The following is a 20,548-nucleotide window of genomic DNA, read 5'->3' as shown; positions in this document are numbered from 1 at the left end:
GAATTTTTGCCTGGTAAATATGCTTTTGCTTGAAAAACTTGCTAACATAGAAGGATTGGCAGCACTTAAATCCATTTGTAATGGGTTTTCAGGAGAATTGTGGTACACAAGGAAGGCATTTGGCTCACAGATTGAAGAGTTTTCTTTTGTAATATGGTAAACAAGATGCTGTAGCATATTAATTTTCTGAGGGAAAAGATATAGGATTTCTAGTGTTTTATCTAAGAATTACAGATACTTGTATTAACTGAACATTTCTTATTTAGGTGTCTGAAGAAGACAAGAATCATGGAAGGTCATAAATAGTAAGCATCTTGATAATTTTTTATTCTAAAGAGCTAATAGTGTTTGTATGGTGATTTGTTCAGTTTGTTCATCAGTCTCATAATTCAGGAATGTGTATTAATCCCAGCACTTTTTCTAATCTTTTTGTGACCTTATATTAGTAGCTGGTTAACATCAGATGAGTTATGGTGTTTTCTTCACTTGACTACTGAAATGAGATCTCAGTTATTTTCACTGCTGTAGCAGAAACACACAATTAGCCAGGCAGCTAAGGCCTTTATAATACCTTGCGAGAAGTTTGATGGGTATTTTTAATTATTATTAAAGTAATGCTATTTTTATTAAACTCTCCTATTATGTTTTCTCATAATACAGGAGGGTTTTTTTATTCATTAAAGGTAGTAACTTTGGTATTTTAAAGGTGCAGCCTGTATCAGATGAATATAATATTCACCCAACTTGATAGGTTGTCGGTTGTCAGTGTGTGTGATGGCTTGTTTATACAGAGTTCCAAATAAAATGTGGTATGTTTTGTACGTGTTTTTTATTTTTTGCTGTAGCATCAAAATACCTTTATTTTAATTTTAATTAATAAATTAAACTCTTGGAACTAATATTTGTGTAGAATTAAATGGATAAATATCTTTGCTTTTCAAGTTTGGTGAAGAAGCCATGAAGTGCTCTGTGTAAGTGCTTTTTAAAATGATATCTCTGCTCACTTCCAGTTTAATTTCTTACCATTTCTTTGGTAATTAAGGTGCTGTCACCTAACTCACTGATTAAAAGTAACTAAAGCAAGTAATGTAAGCCTGTGAAAAAATTTTCCTTTTCAGGTTAAACTGTGTCACTAGTGACTGTGTAGGGTAGATGTGGTTCCCTTTTGGGGAGTGTGTACCAATGGCTTGTTTTTTCAGAATGGCTGTATTGCTTCACAGCAAATGTATAGATATACATCCATCTATCTATCTATCTATCTATCTGTCTGTCTGTCTGTCTATCTATCTATCTATCTATCTATCTATCTATCTATCTATCCATATGATACATATAATCAGAGGGTCATAGGATGATTGAGTGGCCTGGGTTGGAAGGGACCTCAGAGATGACCTGGTTCTAACCCCCCTGCCATGGGCAGGGACACACGTCTCCATACACGACTTGATGTGTATGTTGGGTCTGAAGACCTCTTGGGGTAGCATCTCTGAGTAATTTGTGTGTTGTGAACAGAACTAGGGGTCAATATCTCACTAATGAACTCCAGTTTAACACTCCAGATGTACGGTGTCTTCTCAAAATAAACTCAACCTATTTAAGTTTTGTGAAGCATCCAATTATAGCAGTGTTTAGCAACCACTTTTTAGTTCTAAAAAGCTGAAAGACTACTCCAGCTTTTTATATATGCATATAGGGGAAAATGTATGTACTTTTGCACAAATTAATAATGGAGTAACACTTCCTGAAAGACACTGAAATTTCGTGGTAAAGCTATATTTTCTATTAAGCTGTCTGGGTATGGCTTAAATATTGTGGAATATGGAATTTATATATTGCACTTTTTATTAGGTCTGCTGCAGGAATGCAGAATTATTTGTCAGTGAGAAATAATCCTTGAAAGAAAAAGTTACCTGTTATACACCCACAGTTGTCATGTAGTCCATTGTATAAAGAGAGATGTGAGATATCAGTCTTTCACATAGCATGCTCAAAAGAGATGAGTGTTTTTCTGATTCTTTTTTTATTCAGTTACAAGAAAAGGAGGGCAGGAAGTAGTCTAATCCCATTCATAAAATGAGTTGTGTCAAATCCCAACAGTGCTGAAATAGCATGAAAATTGCTACCTGCTTGAGCAACTCTGCTAGTTCACTTGAAACTCTTCTATTAATTATACAAAATAAAAAGTTAATTCCATGGGCTAGAAATCCTTTCCTAATGCCTTGGGGGGAATTCTTTGAGGCTGTTTATTAGGCAGTACTGCATGGTTAAGATATTCAAGTTGAAATCAGTGTATTTTTTTTCAGAGTAGGATGGGAAATACAGTAATTTAGTTGCTTTGTTATTAATGCATAATGAGGAACTGCATGTTATATATGTGTTGGCATGCAAATGCAATACTCTTAATGGAAATGTATTAATTGTGTTAGAGTTATCTTTAAAGTATCCAATTGAAGTTTTAAATTTTGTTTGTTAATATTCTAGCAACTATCCAAGAGAATTTTATGATCAATATGCTCAAAGCCAAGAAAAATCTGTGGTCAATAAAATGCAACAGAAATACTGGAAAACAAAACAAACCCTTATAAAAGTTACAGGAAAAAAGGAAGATGAGCATGTTGTTGCTTCAGATGCAGATCTGGATGCAAAACTAGAGGTTTGTAATATTTACATAATGTCTGTTCTCTACTTGTTAATTTTTAAAGTGTCTTCATTTCCACCAAGCCTTTAACATGTGTGCATGTAGGATATAATTACATACATACATTTTTATAATTTTCATGTATTAGCTCTTCCAGATTCTGACAAAAGTATCTGTGTAAATTCAGAGAATATAGGGGAATTTAGGAACACAAAACCCTATGTCCCTTTAACTTTGTTTGAAACTGAACATATCTCAGATTTATTTTCATATTATAGGGACAGATTTTCTCCTTTTGTTAGCAGAGGAGTCAGGAGATTATCCTTTGCCTATGTCAGTTTAAGGTGATTTGGTTTGGTTTTTTCCTAAAAGTATTTTATTGAGCATACAAATGACATTTTTTAATACAAGTATGAAATACCACATATACCAGAAAAACATTCAATATGCCCAGGAGCAAGGTGCACAGTGCATTCTACTCTGAAGGTTTCGAGCAGATTAGTGGGTTCTGACATGTCAAAAGAAGCCTCTGAAAGTCTTAAAAATAAAACCAAGAGAAGGAATCCTGCTGTGTGACAAATACAGTCCCACTGTCAGTATCCTCAACTCCACTGAGGGGGAAAAAAATAGGTTAAAGTTCTACAAAATTAAGACCTAGAATGTTTTTGAGACAAAGCAAAAAATAGAGGGTGCACTATGGAAGTGTAATAAGCCAGTTAATGTCCATCTAAGTTCTGCTTGTGTTGTTTTCTTGCATGATGGTAAATGTTTTGCTTTACTGGCTTTCTTGTAGTTTCTTTAAAAAAATGTTGACTTAGGATTCTCAGTTTATTTAGGTTTTAGCTGAAATACAGGAGGCTGTAGTAGAACAAACTCAAGAGCAATAACTTATCACCCGGTGGTTCTACTTACAGAGTCTTCACAATGGGTTGTAAATCAGAAGTATTGATGTAAAACAAGCTGGAAGTATGGACCACTATTTTATAAATACATACCTGAATTTTTTCCATGTCTACTGTGTTGCAGATTTATCAGGAAGCATGCTCTGTTAGCTCAGGTGGGGCTGGAAATAGTGGAATAAGTTCACACAAGTGGAATAAGTATGTTTTGAACAAATTCTCACTTGCAAGTCATACTCCCAGTTGAAAAGACAAGACCTGTATAAATTTGTAGTCAAGCAGCCTTGACAGAAAGCACTAACTGTGCCAGTGGTCTATTTTACTTCTAGCTGTGTAATGCCTCATATAGTAGAGTTTAGATTTAAGTTGCAGGCTGGAGGTTTTAGATGGACAGACAGAGAGAGTAGTAATTTTTCTATTTCCTAGAAATAATCTCCAAATATAGTCATGACTGACTTTTTTTTTTTTTTACCTCTACTTCCTTTGAAAGCTGCTTTGTTTCCAATATGCCAATAAAACTTTCAGTTTAAATCAACAACCTTCTGTGTTGGCCATACCTATGCAAGTTTGTTCCACTAGACTTGACAGTGTCTATGAAAAATTTAGTATGCATATTCCCACATGTGAGAATGACTGATGGATAAATATTTTGATAACTCTGTTCTACCTTGAGGTTTTTAGAAGCAGATTTGTACATCTTCATATCTATACAAAGATATCACCTAAAAAAACCCACACCCAACGCAAGTCCTTTGGTTAACTACCAACTGTTGCAGACCTGTTTCCTAAGTTATTTTTTCTTTATTTTCCTTCTGTAAGGTTATGATTGGTCAGTCTTTAGTTTCAGTAAAAAACTTAATTGAAAAAAGAGCACAATTGATAAGGGGAATACCAGAAATATTTCTCATTGTTCAAGAAGAAAAGAATGCTCCCTAATAATTTCTATGAAAAATTAAGGTCTTTCTTGTATTTTATTCCTCAGTGTTTCTTGCATACGCTTGACAAATTTTTGTGTATTTTGTTTCAATATCAGCTGTTCCATTCTATTCAAAGAACGTGTATGGAGTTGCTGAAAGCAATTGAACTGTATCAAAAAAGGATTTGTTGTAAGTATGATCAAACACAGTAGTTAAAATGATAAGAAGGTCTGCATTATGGAATCATTGAACAAGTGAAAAGGTAAAAATGAAAGCGGAGAACTACTAGTTTCATCCTGTTCAAAAGTAATGTTCCTTGCAGACCCCTGAATGCAAATTTGGTTATTTGTTTGAAGATTTCCCAGTTCTGACATTTTATTGATATGATGCCGTGATAGCAATAATGACTGGAGAAAGCTTTCTTTAGTTTTTTTCCCCCCATGACTTAGTTGACAAATTCAAAAGTGTCATGTCTAGAAATCATAACCCCTTTCTAAACAGTTTTAGTGTTTTGTTTTGCTATTTTTTTAAATCAGGATTGCTGATGAAGAGTTTTTGTCTTATTACTAGTTTTATAATCAAGTAGTCTATGCTATTATGATGAATTCGATCATGCTGACTTAATTGCAAAAACCATACAGTAATTAGTGACAATCATTAGTGAGAGATGGGGGACCTGATTTGGGAAGTTTCAAACAGCAAGTTGTATTAAATGTCCTCCAAAGGTTCTCTACAGTCCATATTATTTGATTTCTGGCCTGAAGGAGAGAGTTCAGCTATGAAATCAGTAAATCTTCAATTGCATTTTCTCGAGGCTTTCATTTTTCTTTATCCAAAGAAAGTCAGAGATAATGTTTCAGAATCAGGAGGTAAAATTGAAATACAGAATAGTAGTGTATCAAGTTAAAGAATTGGCAGGTAAAATATGATGGCAAGATTTGCATCAGGTGCAGATGTGTATCCTCTACCAAAGAGTGCCGAGTCTGCACTGGAGTTGGCTGTTGGCATTTTGGAAAATGGCAAGAGGACTTCAGGAGATCATCTTCATTGTTTTAGGCCATTCTCTCTCTTGATAGTGATTGACATTGGTAGTATAGGAGATAGCCACTTTAAAAGACAAAGAGATGAGAGCATCATTAAATGTTTTTGTAAGGTTCTCTGTGATCCATGGTCCCAGTTTAGAAACAGTCAACAATTCAGTGTAAAACCACTTCATCTTCCTGTTTAAAAAAATAAAAAATTTCTTTGAGGTAGATGTCTTTCAGGTAGTTGAAATACAGTGTTTGAATTACAGAATGTTCAAGTTGTGAAGTAATCTTGCCAGGTAATTTGAAAGTAAATGTTCTTTAAAATGAAGTACTAGACTTGTCATGTGAAATTTTATGTAGTCAAGCATGAAGAATGGTAAGAGAAAAGCAAGTAAATGAGTTTTGGTTAGTACAGCTTGGAATTAGCTTCAATAAAAGTATGCTATCAACTGAGGCAATCCAAGTGGTAAAAAAGAACTAAAAACCAACCTACCAAACCAGACAGAACCCAAAAAACCCAACACTGAAAGTTAAGTGCAATCAAGATGTAATAAAACCCTTTTTGTAATATAACCAACCCAGATTTTCCTTTGTAAGAAAGAAATAGCCCATTTTTCCTGTTGTCTTTTGGTGCTGATGGAATTTTGTGATTTTTAAGTATATCAGCAAGCGTCTCAAATGAACCAGGTCTTCTGTTTACTAGATGCAGGAATCCTGTGAAATTATTTATTTTTGCTTTGCTGCTTGGACCTAAAGTGACTTAAACTGTTTGATGGTAGGCTGGTTTTTAAGCTGTTAGGGACCAATTAAATAACATATTTGACAACTCATTTATTTTTTGTTAGTTCTGTCTCAGGAAGAAAATGAATTGGGGAAATTTCTCCGATCACAGGGTTCTCAGGATAAAACAAGAGCAGGAAAAATGATGCAAGCTACAGGAAAGGCCCTCTGCTTTTCTTCTCAGCAAAGGTATATGGGTCAACATTTCTGTCTGATTTGCATAGTACTTGTGATAATGGTAGTTGATTCACCAATGTCATCATTCATTTGGCCATTTGAAATGTGTGATGAACCAATCTATAGGAAAATTATTGACAAAATTTGCTGTAATATTGGCAATATTAGTGACTTCTTGAATTTTGCCTGATGGTGCTTTTTGTCCATAGACCTGCTATGTCTGTCTTCAGATCCCCTGCCTGTGCCTGTTCAGCTCAGTGTCTCTGAGGCTGTACTGGAGCTTCTCCAGCAGTAGGGTTGTAAAGGAGATGATGTCAGATCCCCCTCCTGGTTGGTAGCAGTTCTCACTCTGCAGAGAAGTGCTGCAGCAAGCTCACTGTGGAGGTGTCTGGTTCCTGCAAGGGAGGGAATGAGTAAGGGAATACTTTTTTCTGGGCCATCGGGTCTCATACCTCAACTAGTTGGAAGAGAAAGGAGGAGTCTGAATGCCATCTTCTGCTTTAACTTCAGTGTAAAGTTCTCCTGAGACAAGATCCCAGATCCCTACAGAGCTCATGTAGGTTGTGCAGGGGCAAGTAAAAGGCAAGGAATCCAGATGGACTCACAAACACACTAACACCTGCTGTTAACTGGAGTCCTTCATGTGTCCCTGACCCGGTGTTTGCTCTAGGAGTTTAAAAATAGCATTACCTGATGTCATTGTAAGTATTGTGATGCTCTTTTTCACAGCATTAGGACTATGAAAGGATGAAAATCACCATCACTCACAAAGGAAGATTCTATTCCATTATGTTTTACAGGATTTTGGAGGGCTTTCAACTACTATGATACTTTCTGGCTTTATCTTAACAGTGCAGTTGTTTGGCTCAAAATGAAGCACAGCATACAGAGCACTGAGAATTTCTTATGTTTATTATCTTGGGCTAGAGTTTGGTCATTAGCACCTCCAGTAGCAGACATGATTTGCATCATTAAGGCACTTGTAAAGCACCTTTGAGCAAAAGTGCTGATGGCTTGCTCCTTTATGAAGCATAACTGTTAATAGACAGAATCTCAATGCATATCTACATAAACTAAACTTTCTTTTGGATATCTGGGTAAGAATTTGTGGAATGAGAAAAAACATCATGAAAAAAAAAAAGTCACATTGAATTCACATATTAATATAGCTCTGACCCAGTACTTTTTTAAGGCATCTTTTCAGATAAATTCACATTTAAAACAAAACCATTTGTCTTTCTTCTTTTAAGCTATCCTCAAACTCTTGCTGAAGTTGGGACTGCTTTTATTCATGTTTCATGCTTGTAGCTAGCTCATTAGCTGGAGATCAAGACAACATATCTTGGGGTACTGGAGCCAAAATTAGAAATTCTCTTATGCCAAGGGACTTCCTGCACATTTAACTATCTCTGTGCTGGTGTGTGGCTGATTGAACCCATTCCAGTGAGGTGCTGCTGCTGGAAGCCAAAAGGGAAGCAGAAGCAGCAGGAGGAAGCAAAGCAAAAGGAATAATCCTGTCAGGTGTTGAGATCCCATTAGGAGCTGAAGTGATGGCATAGGGGGGACAACAGTGTCTCCTACTGCCTTTCCAAAGTGTGGTTGTCAGAAGAAACATTTAGATAAATGTCTGAATCTTCCAAAAGAAAAGATAATGTCCTTCAAAGAAATTGTTCCAGTTACTAAAAAAAAAAAAAAGAAAACCTCAGATAATTATCTACCTGACAGATGAATTATTTATTTAGATTTATATTTGAAGACTTAAAAGACTAATGGAAGTACTTTTTGTGATGTTTAGCATGACATTCCTGATACATCTGTAATACTTTTCCAGTAATAAATTACCTTGGGTATATTTTTATAGTTGCTAAATGAAACTTATGAAGAGGAATGGTAATAACATACAAGTGGTCAAACTAAAATACATAGGCACAGTAGAAGAGGTTTCTTTTCCACTCACATGTGTAATTGAAAAGTTGCTATTTGAACAGAAGAGTTGCAAACAGTATTCATTCAGAATTACTCTGTTTCATGTGTACCTCCAACCACGTGGTGAAATCATCTGAACGTACACTGGCACTAAAGTGAACTGTGTTGGCTGTGTATGTTTTTTTTGAGTGCTAGTAAACTGTCAGGAGTTGTATTAATCCTTTGTGGAACAACATGTTTAAGGTGTTCCTCTCTCTCCTCTCTTTGCTCCATGCCTTCCCAGGTTAGCACTCCGTGTCCCTCTCAGTAGGTTGTATCAAGAAGTGGAGACTTTCAGATACAGGGCCATCTCAGACACGTGGCTGACGGTGAACAGGATGGAGCAGTACCGGACTGAATACAGAGGAGCTCTGCTCTGGATGAAAGATGTGTCTCAGGAGCTGGATCCAGATCTTTATAAGCAGATGGAAAAGTTCAGGAAGGTATGAGGTTTCCAAGAAGGGATTGCCTAATGAGTGACAATGAAGCATGGTTTTGATTCTTCCAAGGAGGGCACAATTAAGAAGCAATAAGGATGCCATTTATCCTAACCACTTCTTTGTGAGCTGTAAGGAAAGGCATTTTTTTAGTAGTATATTAAACTTCAGCATACATCTTTATAATTTAAATAATATATCTTTTTGAAGAAGGTTATCTAATTTTGAATCCTTAGTGGTGATGCCTGAATGACTAATAGAGGAAGACATGTATGCTGTCAGAGGGGGAAGGGAATATTAATTTTTGCAACTAAAAAACAATAACAGAAGTACTTTACCTAATTGGTCTGCTGCTAAATTTTGCGGGCAGTTAAAGACCAACATTTTCAAAATTCGCTATTGTTGGATTTTGGGGAGGAGTTGCAAATCTGGAATTTATTTTTAGGTTCCTGATGCAGTTCAGTGTGATTCTTTGGCAACTGTTAAACCCTAAAACTGCTAAGGAGACATTCTCCATAAATAGCCTTCATTCAGTGTCACTCAAGTTTGCTAAACTCCTCCCCTCCCAAAAGACTTGCAAAATCACGAGTCCTAGGTGGTAGGCTGCAATGTTGCTACCAGGTGAGAGTATAGAATTTATTTAGGCTGATCCTGTCCCAGTTCAGGAATGCACATGAGACATTTTCTAGTGAGGCCCTAGAGCCAAGTTTGTCAAAAGTCTGTAGTGTTCACAGTTGGCTGTTTATAGATGCTGCCTCTCAGGAAGACTTAGGATCTTAGGTATAACCAAGTGGCTCATGCTTTGAGTAAAGCCAGTAAAAAAATTTACAGAAATTGTAAAACTGTATTAAAGTGTACAGAAACTGTATTAAAGTGTACATGTAAATATGTATGTGTCTTAGAGATAGGTAATGTATAAAAGATAAAATCCTGTTAATTGATGGCTTAAGCAGTCTGTAACTGAAAGTGCTTGAGGATAAAAGGTATATAACTGTGGATTTTAAAAGCTTGACTAAACCATCCTAAGAGGAAAGGACTGGCATGCATCTAACTATGCTATTTTTTGTAAACCAAAGTGGTGACAATAGCAATTAAGAAAGGGATGGAACAAATAGTGCCCCAGTTAGTCATCTAATCTTTATTTAATGCTTCAGTACAGGGTATTCCTGTAAGTCTTGTGGCACCAGACATATATTTTATTATGCCCTATGGGAAATGTTTGTAATGGCAAGTTCTTGCAGGTAAAATAATTGGTATGGTCTTGGCCTCAGCTGATTGCTTATGTACATTGTTTGATTTATTAGGAAAACACTTAAAAATGGAATGTTAGAATGAATAAAGCAGTACTGGTAATAGAAAACTGATTTATAGCTTTCTTGCTAAACAAGTGCCGTGGAAAGCATAAGTTATATAAATGGCAAAGTAATTAAAATAACATATGGTTTGTGCAGTGAGCACTTGTAGATAAAAACTTAGATGTGGAATTTCAGACATCTTGAGTTGTTGTGCTTCAAGGTCAGCAAAAAAATATATTTTTTTAAAGTTCTTACAAAATTTAGTAGCAAAAATGTGGAAATACTAAGTATTTTTAAATATTTCTAGATCTGAAATAAATTACATTCTGAGATAAAAAAATAAAAGTAGATTCTAAAATTCTGTAGCATGACCTCAAATAGTTAAAAAAAAACAAACTTGAAAGCTTTCTGAACATATCTCTTGTCCAACTGGCTGTGGACTGAAAACCTTTCAGTTCACATTGTAATGCAGGGAACAAAAAGCTCTACATTTTGTAGCCAACAAAGCAAAGAAATGCCCCTGGTATCCACTTTCCCACATTCCCCATCTGTGCAACAGGCATATCAAGCTAGTCTTTGAAGATTTAATACTTGCAGAACATAAACTTTTTGGTTTTTAATCGCGGGGAAAAAAATACTGAAATAAAATCCACAGGCATAATGTTCCTAGGTAGCGTTGCTGAGCAAGATCTGAGTTTCTTTTCAGTGCTTTACAAAAATGAATGGTGGATTCTGTAGTTCTAAATAATTAGAGGAGTTTTTATTGTCTTTTTTTTTCTATTTTTTGCTTGCAGATCTTAATTGTGCCATAGTGTGGCAGTGTAATGCTGAGGTTTTAGGGCTTATTTTGGATCTGTAGCAATTTAAGAAGTCATGCTAGTTTTGTGTTGAGCAAGATGTTACACACGTAAGGTTTTTGGTTCTTAAATACACCATTGCCAGAGAGAAGCATTTTGAGCTGGAGCTGCATATTGAATGATACACCACCAAGTAGTTAGGGAAGCTAATCCTCTCAGAGCACTTGAAAGAAAGTTTTCTTCAGACTTCTGATTGTAAAAATCCAAACTATTACTTAAGTAAATGTTTTTTGGTTTTTTTTTATTTCTAGTAAACAGTGCTGGTTTAATGATCTTTAATACACCTAGTACATCAGCAGTATTTATATCATTTAGTTAAAGGACTGTTTTTCAAGTATGTAGCCTTTTATAATGTAATCCTTAATGTATCATTATGTATACAGATATGGTACTTGTTTTTGGAGACCAAAGCTAAATCAATCCAGATGGGGTTTTCATACCTTCCCTCCGAATAGCTCAGGCTAAAAGATCAATAGTTGAGTCAGTATTTTCAGAGCTGATAAAATCTGAGTTAAAACACTGACATTTTTGTAGCTCTCTTTCAAAACAATGAGGTACTTGAAAGAATTTTCTAATGCTGTTCTTAAGGCGTCAGCCTAAGTGTGCAAGACCCAGCAACACTACCCCTTTCAGAGTGTCTCAGAGCACTGCAGAGCAGCCTTTTTACATTGTTGTTTGAAGATAGCTGTATAATTGTAGCTACTTGAGTCAAACTAAGGAAATAGGTATTTACTTTTTCCTGCAGAGTTCTATAAATGCTATGTAACTTCTTTTTTTTTTCCTATTAGCAGTTTTTATGAACAGTGCAGTGCTGTTCTGGCTACAGAGGTCTTCCATCCCAAGTTCAGAGTTTGAAGTGTTCCTTGAGAGCATCTAAACAGTGCTGTGATATGTAGAAGAATGTTAATGAGCTAATATCCTTTTACCAAATTCTTCACACTGATCAGGTTTTTAATGTTCTTAAATCTGGTCTCTTTTATCTGTCTGGAGAGACTGTACACTATAACATGAACCGTGCTGTGACATTGAAAATTATAGACCAAATGGCCCAAGTGTGTCCTTCTTCCAGTTCTGAAAAAGTTAAGCTTTTCCATGCATTTTCTGAGCAGGAATGCAGTGTGTAGGGATAAACTGAGACCAGGACACAGCCTTCCATATGCAGCCTATATGACACAGGACAGTGTGCTGTTCAATTTTACTTGGCTGTGCTATCCCATGAACAGTTCAATACTGTAGACTTTCTCATCAAACCTGTACATTTCAGTGCCATCCCTAACAAATAAAAAGTGAGAGCTGAAAAAAATTGTCATGCTGACCTTCAAGCTAGCTATGAGAAAATTACATCTGTGGCATGATAGGTTGTTTATCATGCTACATTGATAAAGCAGATTAATCCCTTCTATATTTGTTTTTTGCTTCCTTTGTTCTCATACTCCTCTGCTTCCCCTTCATTCTGAGGTTTGAACCAAAGCTGAAGTATTTTTGTTATTACCCAGTGGCTGTGCTGGGCTCCCTGAGACAGGCTGCACTGCACCTTACCACCCAGCTCTCAGTTTGTGGGTAGGTGTTGAGAACTTGCAAGCTAGAAGCTGAATTGTTTGGATACATTTTATCTCCAATTCCTTATAGTCTTTATATACTTGAAACAAAATTAATGCCCTTAAATGTAATTTTAAAGACAAATCTGTCAAGAGAACAGTAAAGTGGGAAGAAGGAAGGTTCAACAAGAGGAGCTCAAATGACATAACGACAACTTAAACTGCTGTTGTTATAAATGTACCAATGTAGGGAGTGGCTGACCTGTGCAAGCTTTCCTTGAATATATTTTACTTCTTGAAAGTTAAAGCTCCAGTGTATAGATGGGAAATCATGAAGATATAAATAATTCTATTGATTAAAAGGTCATAAGGGAATCACTGACTGTATGTATTCATTGTAAAGGTCTCAGCAAGTATGGCTCAGATACATCTGCTGCAGCCTGTCAGGAAGGCTCAGGACCTACAGCTCTCTTCCCCTGCTGTCCCCTTGCCCAGTATCACTGCTGGGCACGAGGACATTCTGGCTTGTGTGATGATAAAGGTGCTGTACCATGTTACAGCATCATCTGCTGCTCCCCTATCCATTAACATTAGCTGCTAACAGCCCAGCAAACCTAAAGGCACTTTGGAAATGTACTGGAGTATTGTTTTAATTTTTTTTTGTAATTCTCTGTTACTTTTGAAAACTCTTGGAGAGTTCAGAAAATGCAAAAAGCCTGCTGAAGGAGAAAAACCAAATATGAAGCTGATCTTTGACGTAAGGACAGACTTGGCAGTTGTCATACTTGGGAACTAATTTTCAGTTTCTGGTAAAAATAAAGTGAAAAGGAAATCTGTAGGCATTTAGAAGCTAGCAAACTGAAGAGCAAGTAAAAACAGAGGTTTATAAATAACATTACATGATGATGTTTTTTATATTTTTGCATTTTTAGTCAAATTGTTGTTTTAATGGAAAACAAATTGCAAGTCTGTATTCTTGCAGTTCCTTATGAGTGATTACTAGAAAAGTGAATTTAACTTTACTAGAAAAATAAGAGCTTTCAGGAGCTGAGAGTTGAGAATATTGACCAAAGAACACTAAACAAAGTTTCAGAGGATCATAGAATTTAAAGATAGAAAACAACTTAAAGATCAACTAAACTCTCTTCCTGCCAGAACAAAATCTGTACATCTGTAATATGTTTTCCAAGTATTTTTCTATATCTAATAAAACAATTGATTTGAGGGTGACTCTCTTAGAAGTTTTGTGGTGCTGTTTGTTGGTCATGTTCTAGTTGAATTATTAAAAGCCAACCGAGAGAAAATATGCTAATACTATTGGCATCTGTAGATGATATTAAGCTGGAAAATCTTTCCGTTTTCCAGCAGCAAAGTACACCAGGATCTTAAAGAAAAATATCTTTGGCCATGGCAGTCACAACGGTGTAAATAAAAGACTCTAAGTTGTCATAGTTACAAGTAGCAGTATAATTGATGGATATTTAGAGCCAGCTGGGTAGTCACTGTTGACCTAGCTTAGGTTTTTAAAATTAACAAAAACAATTCTTAAAAAAACCTGTAGTTATCTCTGTTTGATTTTAGGTGTTACTTTCCCAATAAATTCCAACTCCATCTGAAAAATTTTAAGCACTTTTATCTTGGGGCAACAATAATATAGGCCCCTACATGTGAGAGAGCACATGTTGGTGTTTGTGCTCTGGAGGTGTCAGAGAGGTCTGAGTTGCTTCAGTAGACTGTATGCTGGATATGAGATGTGTGGCACTGCAATGTGAAAAAAGAATGGTGACTTTCTTAATACCTGCTAGGAATCTGGGATATTAAAGCCTCTCACAGTAATAGATATGATTTTATCAGCCTTGATTCAAAATCTTCCTTTAAAAAACCAAAACAACCCCCCACCTATTCTCTTCAGTGATTTGGATTGCTGCTGCTGCTTACTAGAAGAATAGGTGAACTTCCAGGAGATGCAATAATACTCTCTGCAAGGTAGAGAGTATGTGTCTCCTCTCAAATTAGTAAGATGGTGTCAAACTGCACTCTGAGATCCACATCTTAGTGTAGCAATGTGATAGCAGAGATAAAGATAACAGCCCACTCTTACGATCCGATGATAAGCAACACCCACACATATCTCTTCTTGTGGCATGCCTGTGCCATCAGGAGTAGGTTTGGCTTCTTTCTGGTGGGGAATAGCAGTCAGAGTAGGGGTTTTGAGATCAGTTTTTTAAATATAAAAGTGTATGGTGTTGGAAAGGCTAAATTTAGTGATTTACCGAGAAATTAGGGTAGGGAAAGACAAAGCATATAAAAAGTGCTCTTCACTCAAAATTCTAGTTGTTGCTTTGTGATTATTGCATCTCCCTGTAAAAGCAGATGGAGTTCCAGTGCTGAGTGTATTATCTTAGAGGATTTTCTGCTGTAATGTTCTTTCCAACTTCTCCAATATCATATTTAGTAACGTTAAGCAGAGAAACCAAAACATTACGAGATATCTCACATGCAAAATGCACAAGCATTTTTAGGCAGTTAGGAAAGATATACCTCTTTTGAAAACATAACCTTTAGGAGAAATGTTCTTCACAGTAAAAGCATTTTATAGTCTTACAACTTTAAATTACCATTTCAAGTACCATTTGTAAGACTCAGAGTACATAATGATACAAAATCAATAATCTTCTGAAGCCATTTCATGTATATTAAATATCGCTGATGATTGTTACTGAGTTAAAAGCAAAGTAACAATGTGTGATGGAGATGCCCTTTTAAAAGCATAATAACAGTATGCCACTTAAAAATAGAAACAGACTTCTTGGAACAGATTACATCATCTTTAGAGGTATTGCTTGTAGAATATGGTTGCTTCCAGAGATTAATGCTTACCCTTGATAAATGGTTCATCATCTGTTCAGTTATTTTTACAAAAGAAGAATTTGAGGTGAGACTCTGAAAAATGGCATTAAAGTAAAATAAAATTAGTCTGCTGTTAGTCCTCTAGATTACAGATATGATATAGTTTTTTAACTTTGTTTCATGTGACCTTGCTGAAATCAAACAAGGCAGATTTAGGTTATTTGTACATTTTCAGTACCTGTATTTATGTTGAGAAAAGGTAGGCAGGCACATCCTAAAAATTTCTGTTCACCTAAATAACAGAATAAAAAATGTTTCAACAGAGTACAATAAATCTAAAAAAAAAATCAGTGATGTAAATCAATAGCCTTAACTTTTATGCAATAATTGGTTTTGGTCCCAGTATTAAAAAGACTCTCTCAAATATGATGTGATTAAAATTAAACTCCAGGAATTTTCTCATGCCTAATAATTATAGGAATGTGTAAATATTGAATTTATTATTGGATTTAAAAAAATGCAGGAATGGAAAAAAAATACCTGAAATATTATTCTGAAAATGGGAAAGAAAAGATGATTGCCTAGACAATTTCTATTGCTCACATGAAAACTCAAACCCTGCAAGCTGGTCTATGTGGGCAAAGCTTGTTACCCATGTGGATCATTTTGTGAATTCAGAACCTAAATGAAGTGTAAAAAATATGACCAGAGTAGGCTGTGAAAAGAGAAATGAGATTTGGAAAATTCCCTCAACATTAATAGTCTGAAAAGGCTAGGAGGATAGCTAAAGAAATATTTTTTAAAAATAAATGAAATACAGATGTGACTGAACTGAGAGAATTCTGCAGAAGTGAAGAATAAACAGGAAGGGGAATACAGCTGTTGGGGAAAACATTGTTTACACAAGAGAACCAAGCTTTTCTATAGTCGCCACTGCCCAGGAATTCTTCTTATACTTTCCTAAAATGCCTGGGCACATGCATAATGTAGTCCATCTGCTTTGACTTCATAAGGCCTTAGCTGTTCAGTTGTATGTTGCATAGGCTCTGAAAGATGCTGTGTTTGATTTTTCTCCTTCACTTAATGAAACCAAATTAGATAGGATTAAAAAAAAACCAACAAACAAAAAGGTACTGTTCTAACCAAAAAAATGGCAAATATACCACCATCTCTGATTCAGAGTTCTGCCTGAACCCTGCTTATGTTTCAAATGTTGTTTCATCTTTAATAGCACACTGTGAAGTCTGAAGAGCACCACAAAAAGATTTGTGTCTTTTTTATAAATTTATACTCTTTCAGAGTTTGTGTCTTGACAAAATATAAGTAAATTGTTTTGATGGAAGCAAGCCATGCTTATTGATATATTAAATGCCAACCAGGAACAGCAATAACAAAGCATGGAATTATTTACAACAGACTTTGTGTTACAAATGTATCGTGATTATTTGTGGGTGCCATTTTATATTCTGTACTGAAAGGTTGAATAGAAAATGAAACACAAAACCTTGACTTACAGGACTTCTGCATTAGCACTGTAAACAGGGTGGCTTTGCACTCAGGACAGTGAGAGCATTTGGGGACTGAATATTAAAGGAACTTGGTAATCCTGTTGATTTTGTTAGAGGTGTCTTTCTTAATGTTGGTGTCACATCTAGCTATGATTTGCAACATGTGTCAGTGCCATTCCCTGGCAGTTTGTACATCTGTTCATGCCACTGCCCTTTGCAATGGCTAAGGAGATCATACAGGCCAGCTCACTGTTTTACAGTGAGTTTTCAATAGGGATATTGTTACTGCACCTGAATTTGAGCTTTTCAAGTCCCTTTATTTAATTCCAGTGTATTCACTCCTCCCATCTGCTTCCTCAGAGGAGATGCAGATTCAAGTAACAATCTTGCTCAGGCCTTGAAGAATTTAATTTGGATGCAAAGAAATTAAAAATATGAATTATATTTTCCCTATGAGGACACTGTACCTGAAGGAGTCAAGAAGACCTCCAAATTATCTGCATTATCTAAGATAAACTGAATTGTATAATTACTAGATTAATGCAGTCATGGGTATAGTAGACATGTTAGTTTTATGCTATATTACAATATTCTTTACATCACCTCTGATCTTCAGTGTTCAAAAGCAGTAATTACCTGTCTCAGTTTCCTGCAGGGGCTGACTGTCTAATTGCTCTCCACTTGCCAGCATTCCCCCTGTACCATGTGTGGCAACCATCCTTTGCTCTCAGGTTGTCTGATGTGATAAACACAAGTGAGTTATGCAATTCTCAGCAACATTTAACACTCAGTCCAGGTTATGCCTGCTTTAGAGCTATATGTGATCTTTCAAACCTGAAAGACCATATTATTTCTTCATTTTTGCAATTTATCTTGGTTGGCCTGCTTCTTGCTACAAATCTTTACAATAATTTTTAGCAACTCATAGACTTGGATCATACCAATAAAATGCAACTCTTTGTTTTCAGACTATTCATAGTTATTTGCATTTATGCAAGAACTGTTGACTTTTTATGAACTCCCTTAGAGTCATTTCAGGAGAGGAGAGTTCAGTAGTTTTCAGGACCATATTCTTCCCTGAAGAGGATGTTTGTCCATGCATGAAAATATGCCTCTGTTTGTAAATTGGGAGGGTGCATCCAAGCACACTGTGGTGGTAATGACTCATGTCTGCAGAGTGACAGATGTATGTTCCCTACTGGAACTGCATTTGGGGCTCATAATGTAAAAGTCTTTCCCCAAACTCTGAAATAATGCTGTTTAGATGAATGTAATTCCGTATTCAATTAAGGAGTTTGCTGATCATTTATATTTTCTTTGTATGTCCTTACTTCAAGGTCCCTGTCAGTGCCAACAAGTGTTTTTTGGTCTTTTTTTTTCTTTCAGCCTGGTAAACCACACATTCTGGGTTTGACCAGTACTGAAACTCATTACCAGCAGAAAGCTGAAGCATGTATTTAAAAGGCTTCTTAAAGTAGAAGAAAAGCAGATGTTTTAACAAGGCTAGAAGTTCATATTTATTGCCTTCCTTTCATTTAAATTGTAATTTCATGTTTGTTCCCTTTTAAAAATAATTTGCACATTGATCTAAGCTGTAAGAATGAATACAATGGCTGTGAGGAATCCATCCATATTAATAGTTTCAGGAGCATGACGTGTTCTCTGCTCACTGGTAATCTGAGAGCAGCCAGGAGGTGCAAGGTCTGTGAGGTGGAGCTGCTTTCATACACTGTCATGACCCTGTGTGAATGAGCTGGGAGGAGAGGCTGTGTGCACTCCAGCTCTCAGCTGTCACATATCTCACTGCATTAACCCTCCCTCCTTTGGTACAGTTTCAAGTTAAACATATTGACCATAAGTAGTTTGTCCCTCTACTGGATAAAATAGGAGGAGAGGCCTCATGCAGCCTGCAGAAATGTCAGCTGGGTTGCTGATGCTGGCTGTATCCCTTTATTTCCCCATGAACCTTTCTTGGGAATGCAAGCTACAGCTTTTTGGGCCAAAACTGCTGAGGCCAGGTTCTGTCCTGCATGAAGTGTGGACACATTCATTTGGAGTTGATCTATTCCTGCACAGGCAGGAGATGGAGAAGTTGCTTGGCAACATGTAAGGAGAATGGGGCTATGTATTTGAAGAGTAGGGGAAGATTTTTCTAAGGGCAAAGGCTGGAGTATGTATGACCTGTTTTCTGGGGAAAATGTATGGCTGTGCAGAGATGCTGCTTTTCTGAAGGGTGATGCCTAGATGAAGCTGACCTGGTGCAGAACTCTGTAATCATTCACTGTGTTTTGAACATAGCATCTATCTATTTAGCTTAAAAATGTATTTTCCCAAACTTAAACTCAAGTCAACCACTCCTAATTTAAAATAAGTCTTGTGTAAGACTTAGCATCTGTTTAATTCAAAATTTTTGTTAAAACAGCTAATGTGCAGAAAAGTTGCATATCTCTGTCTCTTGGGGTGTGAGCTCAAAAGCTCTAAATGTTTTAAAATGGGGTGACTCAGGAGTGGTTTTTTGCTTTGCCTGAATTTTTATGTTGTGATGTGATCATAATTTGTATAATAACTCTGAGTGTGGTTCTGAAAAACTGAAGACTGTTGTTGCTTTCGTCCTAACTTTAACAGACTTTCCTTCATTTTGCAGTAAATAGTGGTTGGAATTCCAGAAGCAGTCCACATCACGTATTTGAGAGTCAGCTGCATGCTGTATTTATTTGATAGAATTTTTTTTAAGCTGATGTATTTTCTGAGAATATTTCTTTGTATATTTTGTTGTAATTGTTTTATTTTAAGCAGTTGGATTCACAGTCTGGGTCTGCACTGTGTGTTCTGTTTGTGAAAGCTGTTGTGAATCTTTAAGCTAAAGGCTCTGGTTTTTGGCTGAATGAGCTTGCTGGACTGTGGGTGTAATTTTGATCAGGGCTGTGTCCAGCTGCTGGATAAGTGGAAGGATTCTGTAGAGGCGTTGCTCTCCCCAAATGACACACTGTGTCTGCATCTTGGCCATGCTAGAGGGGCAGAAGTCAGGGAGGAGGAGGAAAATACCACCTTAATCCCTGGTAATTCCTTAGGAAAAAAACTTCAGAGGTTTTCTGTTGCTGTTGAGCTGTACTGTTCAACTTGTGGTGTTTGGCTTTTGTTTTTTTTCCTATGAAGGGACTAAATTACTTTTTAATAATGGAGGAGGAAGTATATGTCTCTTGCTTTAGGGCAGCTGTTCAGAATGTTATTATTTAGTACAGAGCACTGTATTGCTTCCCACAAATTATTTTCATGTCTCAGAGTAATTTAATTTGGATATAACAAAACTTTGCTGCTTCTAAGAGGTGTTTGGATCCATGTCTTTGCCCTGCTATAATAGTGAGAGTAGGGAATAGCAGAGCAACTTTTTTCATATAAATTTAGAGAACATGTAGTTGATGGGCCTGATCTGTTGAAATGCCTAATCCAAAAGCAGGGCTGTTTCAACAATATTTATTTTTAGCAAACTACCCTCTAAAAAATAGAGCAAAAAATTAGTTAGGTATTCATTTCCCACAGGTTTCATGTAGACAATAACACTGTTTAGTATTCCAGCCCCCACCTAAATACCATGAGTAACCATTTCACTTGGCAGACAACCATCTGGAAAGAAGAGAGGAGATTTGTGGTGGATGTTG

The 20,548-nt window shown here is 36.2% G+C and overlaps 1 protein-coding gene across 6 annotated transcripts in view; it reads left to right on the top strand.

Moving 5' to 3' along the window:
• The window catches only part of ICA1 (islet cell autoantigen 1), a 66,236-nt gene that overhangs the window by 11,346 nt on the left and 34,342 nt on the right, over positions 1–20,548 (top strand). For all 6 annotated transcript variants that reach the window (XM_058824843.1, XM_058824817.1, XM_058824853.1 and 3 more), the window contains exons 4-8: positions 267–305; positions 2,482–2,653; positions 4,571–4,643; positions 6,328–6,451; positions 8,649–8,847. In XM_058824843.1, coding sequence (XP_058680826.1) covers positions 289–305; positions 2,482–2,653; positions 4,571–4,643; positions 6,328–6,451; positions 8,649–8,847 — 585 coding nt within the window. In that variant the 5' untranslated portion in view covers positions 267–288. The remainder of the gene's footprint in view (positions 1–266; positions 306–2,481; positions 2,654–4,570; positions 4,644–6,327; positions 6,452–8,648; positions 8,848–20,548) is intronic.

The sequence above is a fragment of the Ammospiza caudacuta genome, chromosome 1, assembly GCF_027887145.1.
Source record: "Ammospiza caudacuta isolate bAmmCau1 chromosome 1, bAmmCau1.pri, whole genome shotgun sequence".
NCBI classification, from domain to species: Eukaryota; Metazoa; Chordata; class Aves; order Passeriformes; family Passerellidae; genus Ammospiza; species Ammospiza caudacuta.
The sequence above is the reverse complement of the archived record's forward strand: the minus strand, read 5'-3'. Positions and strand labels throughout refer to the sequence as shown.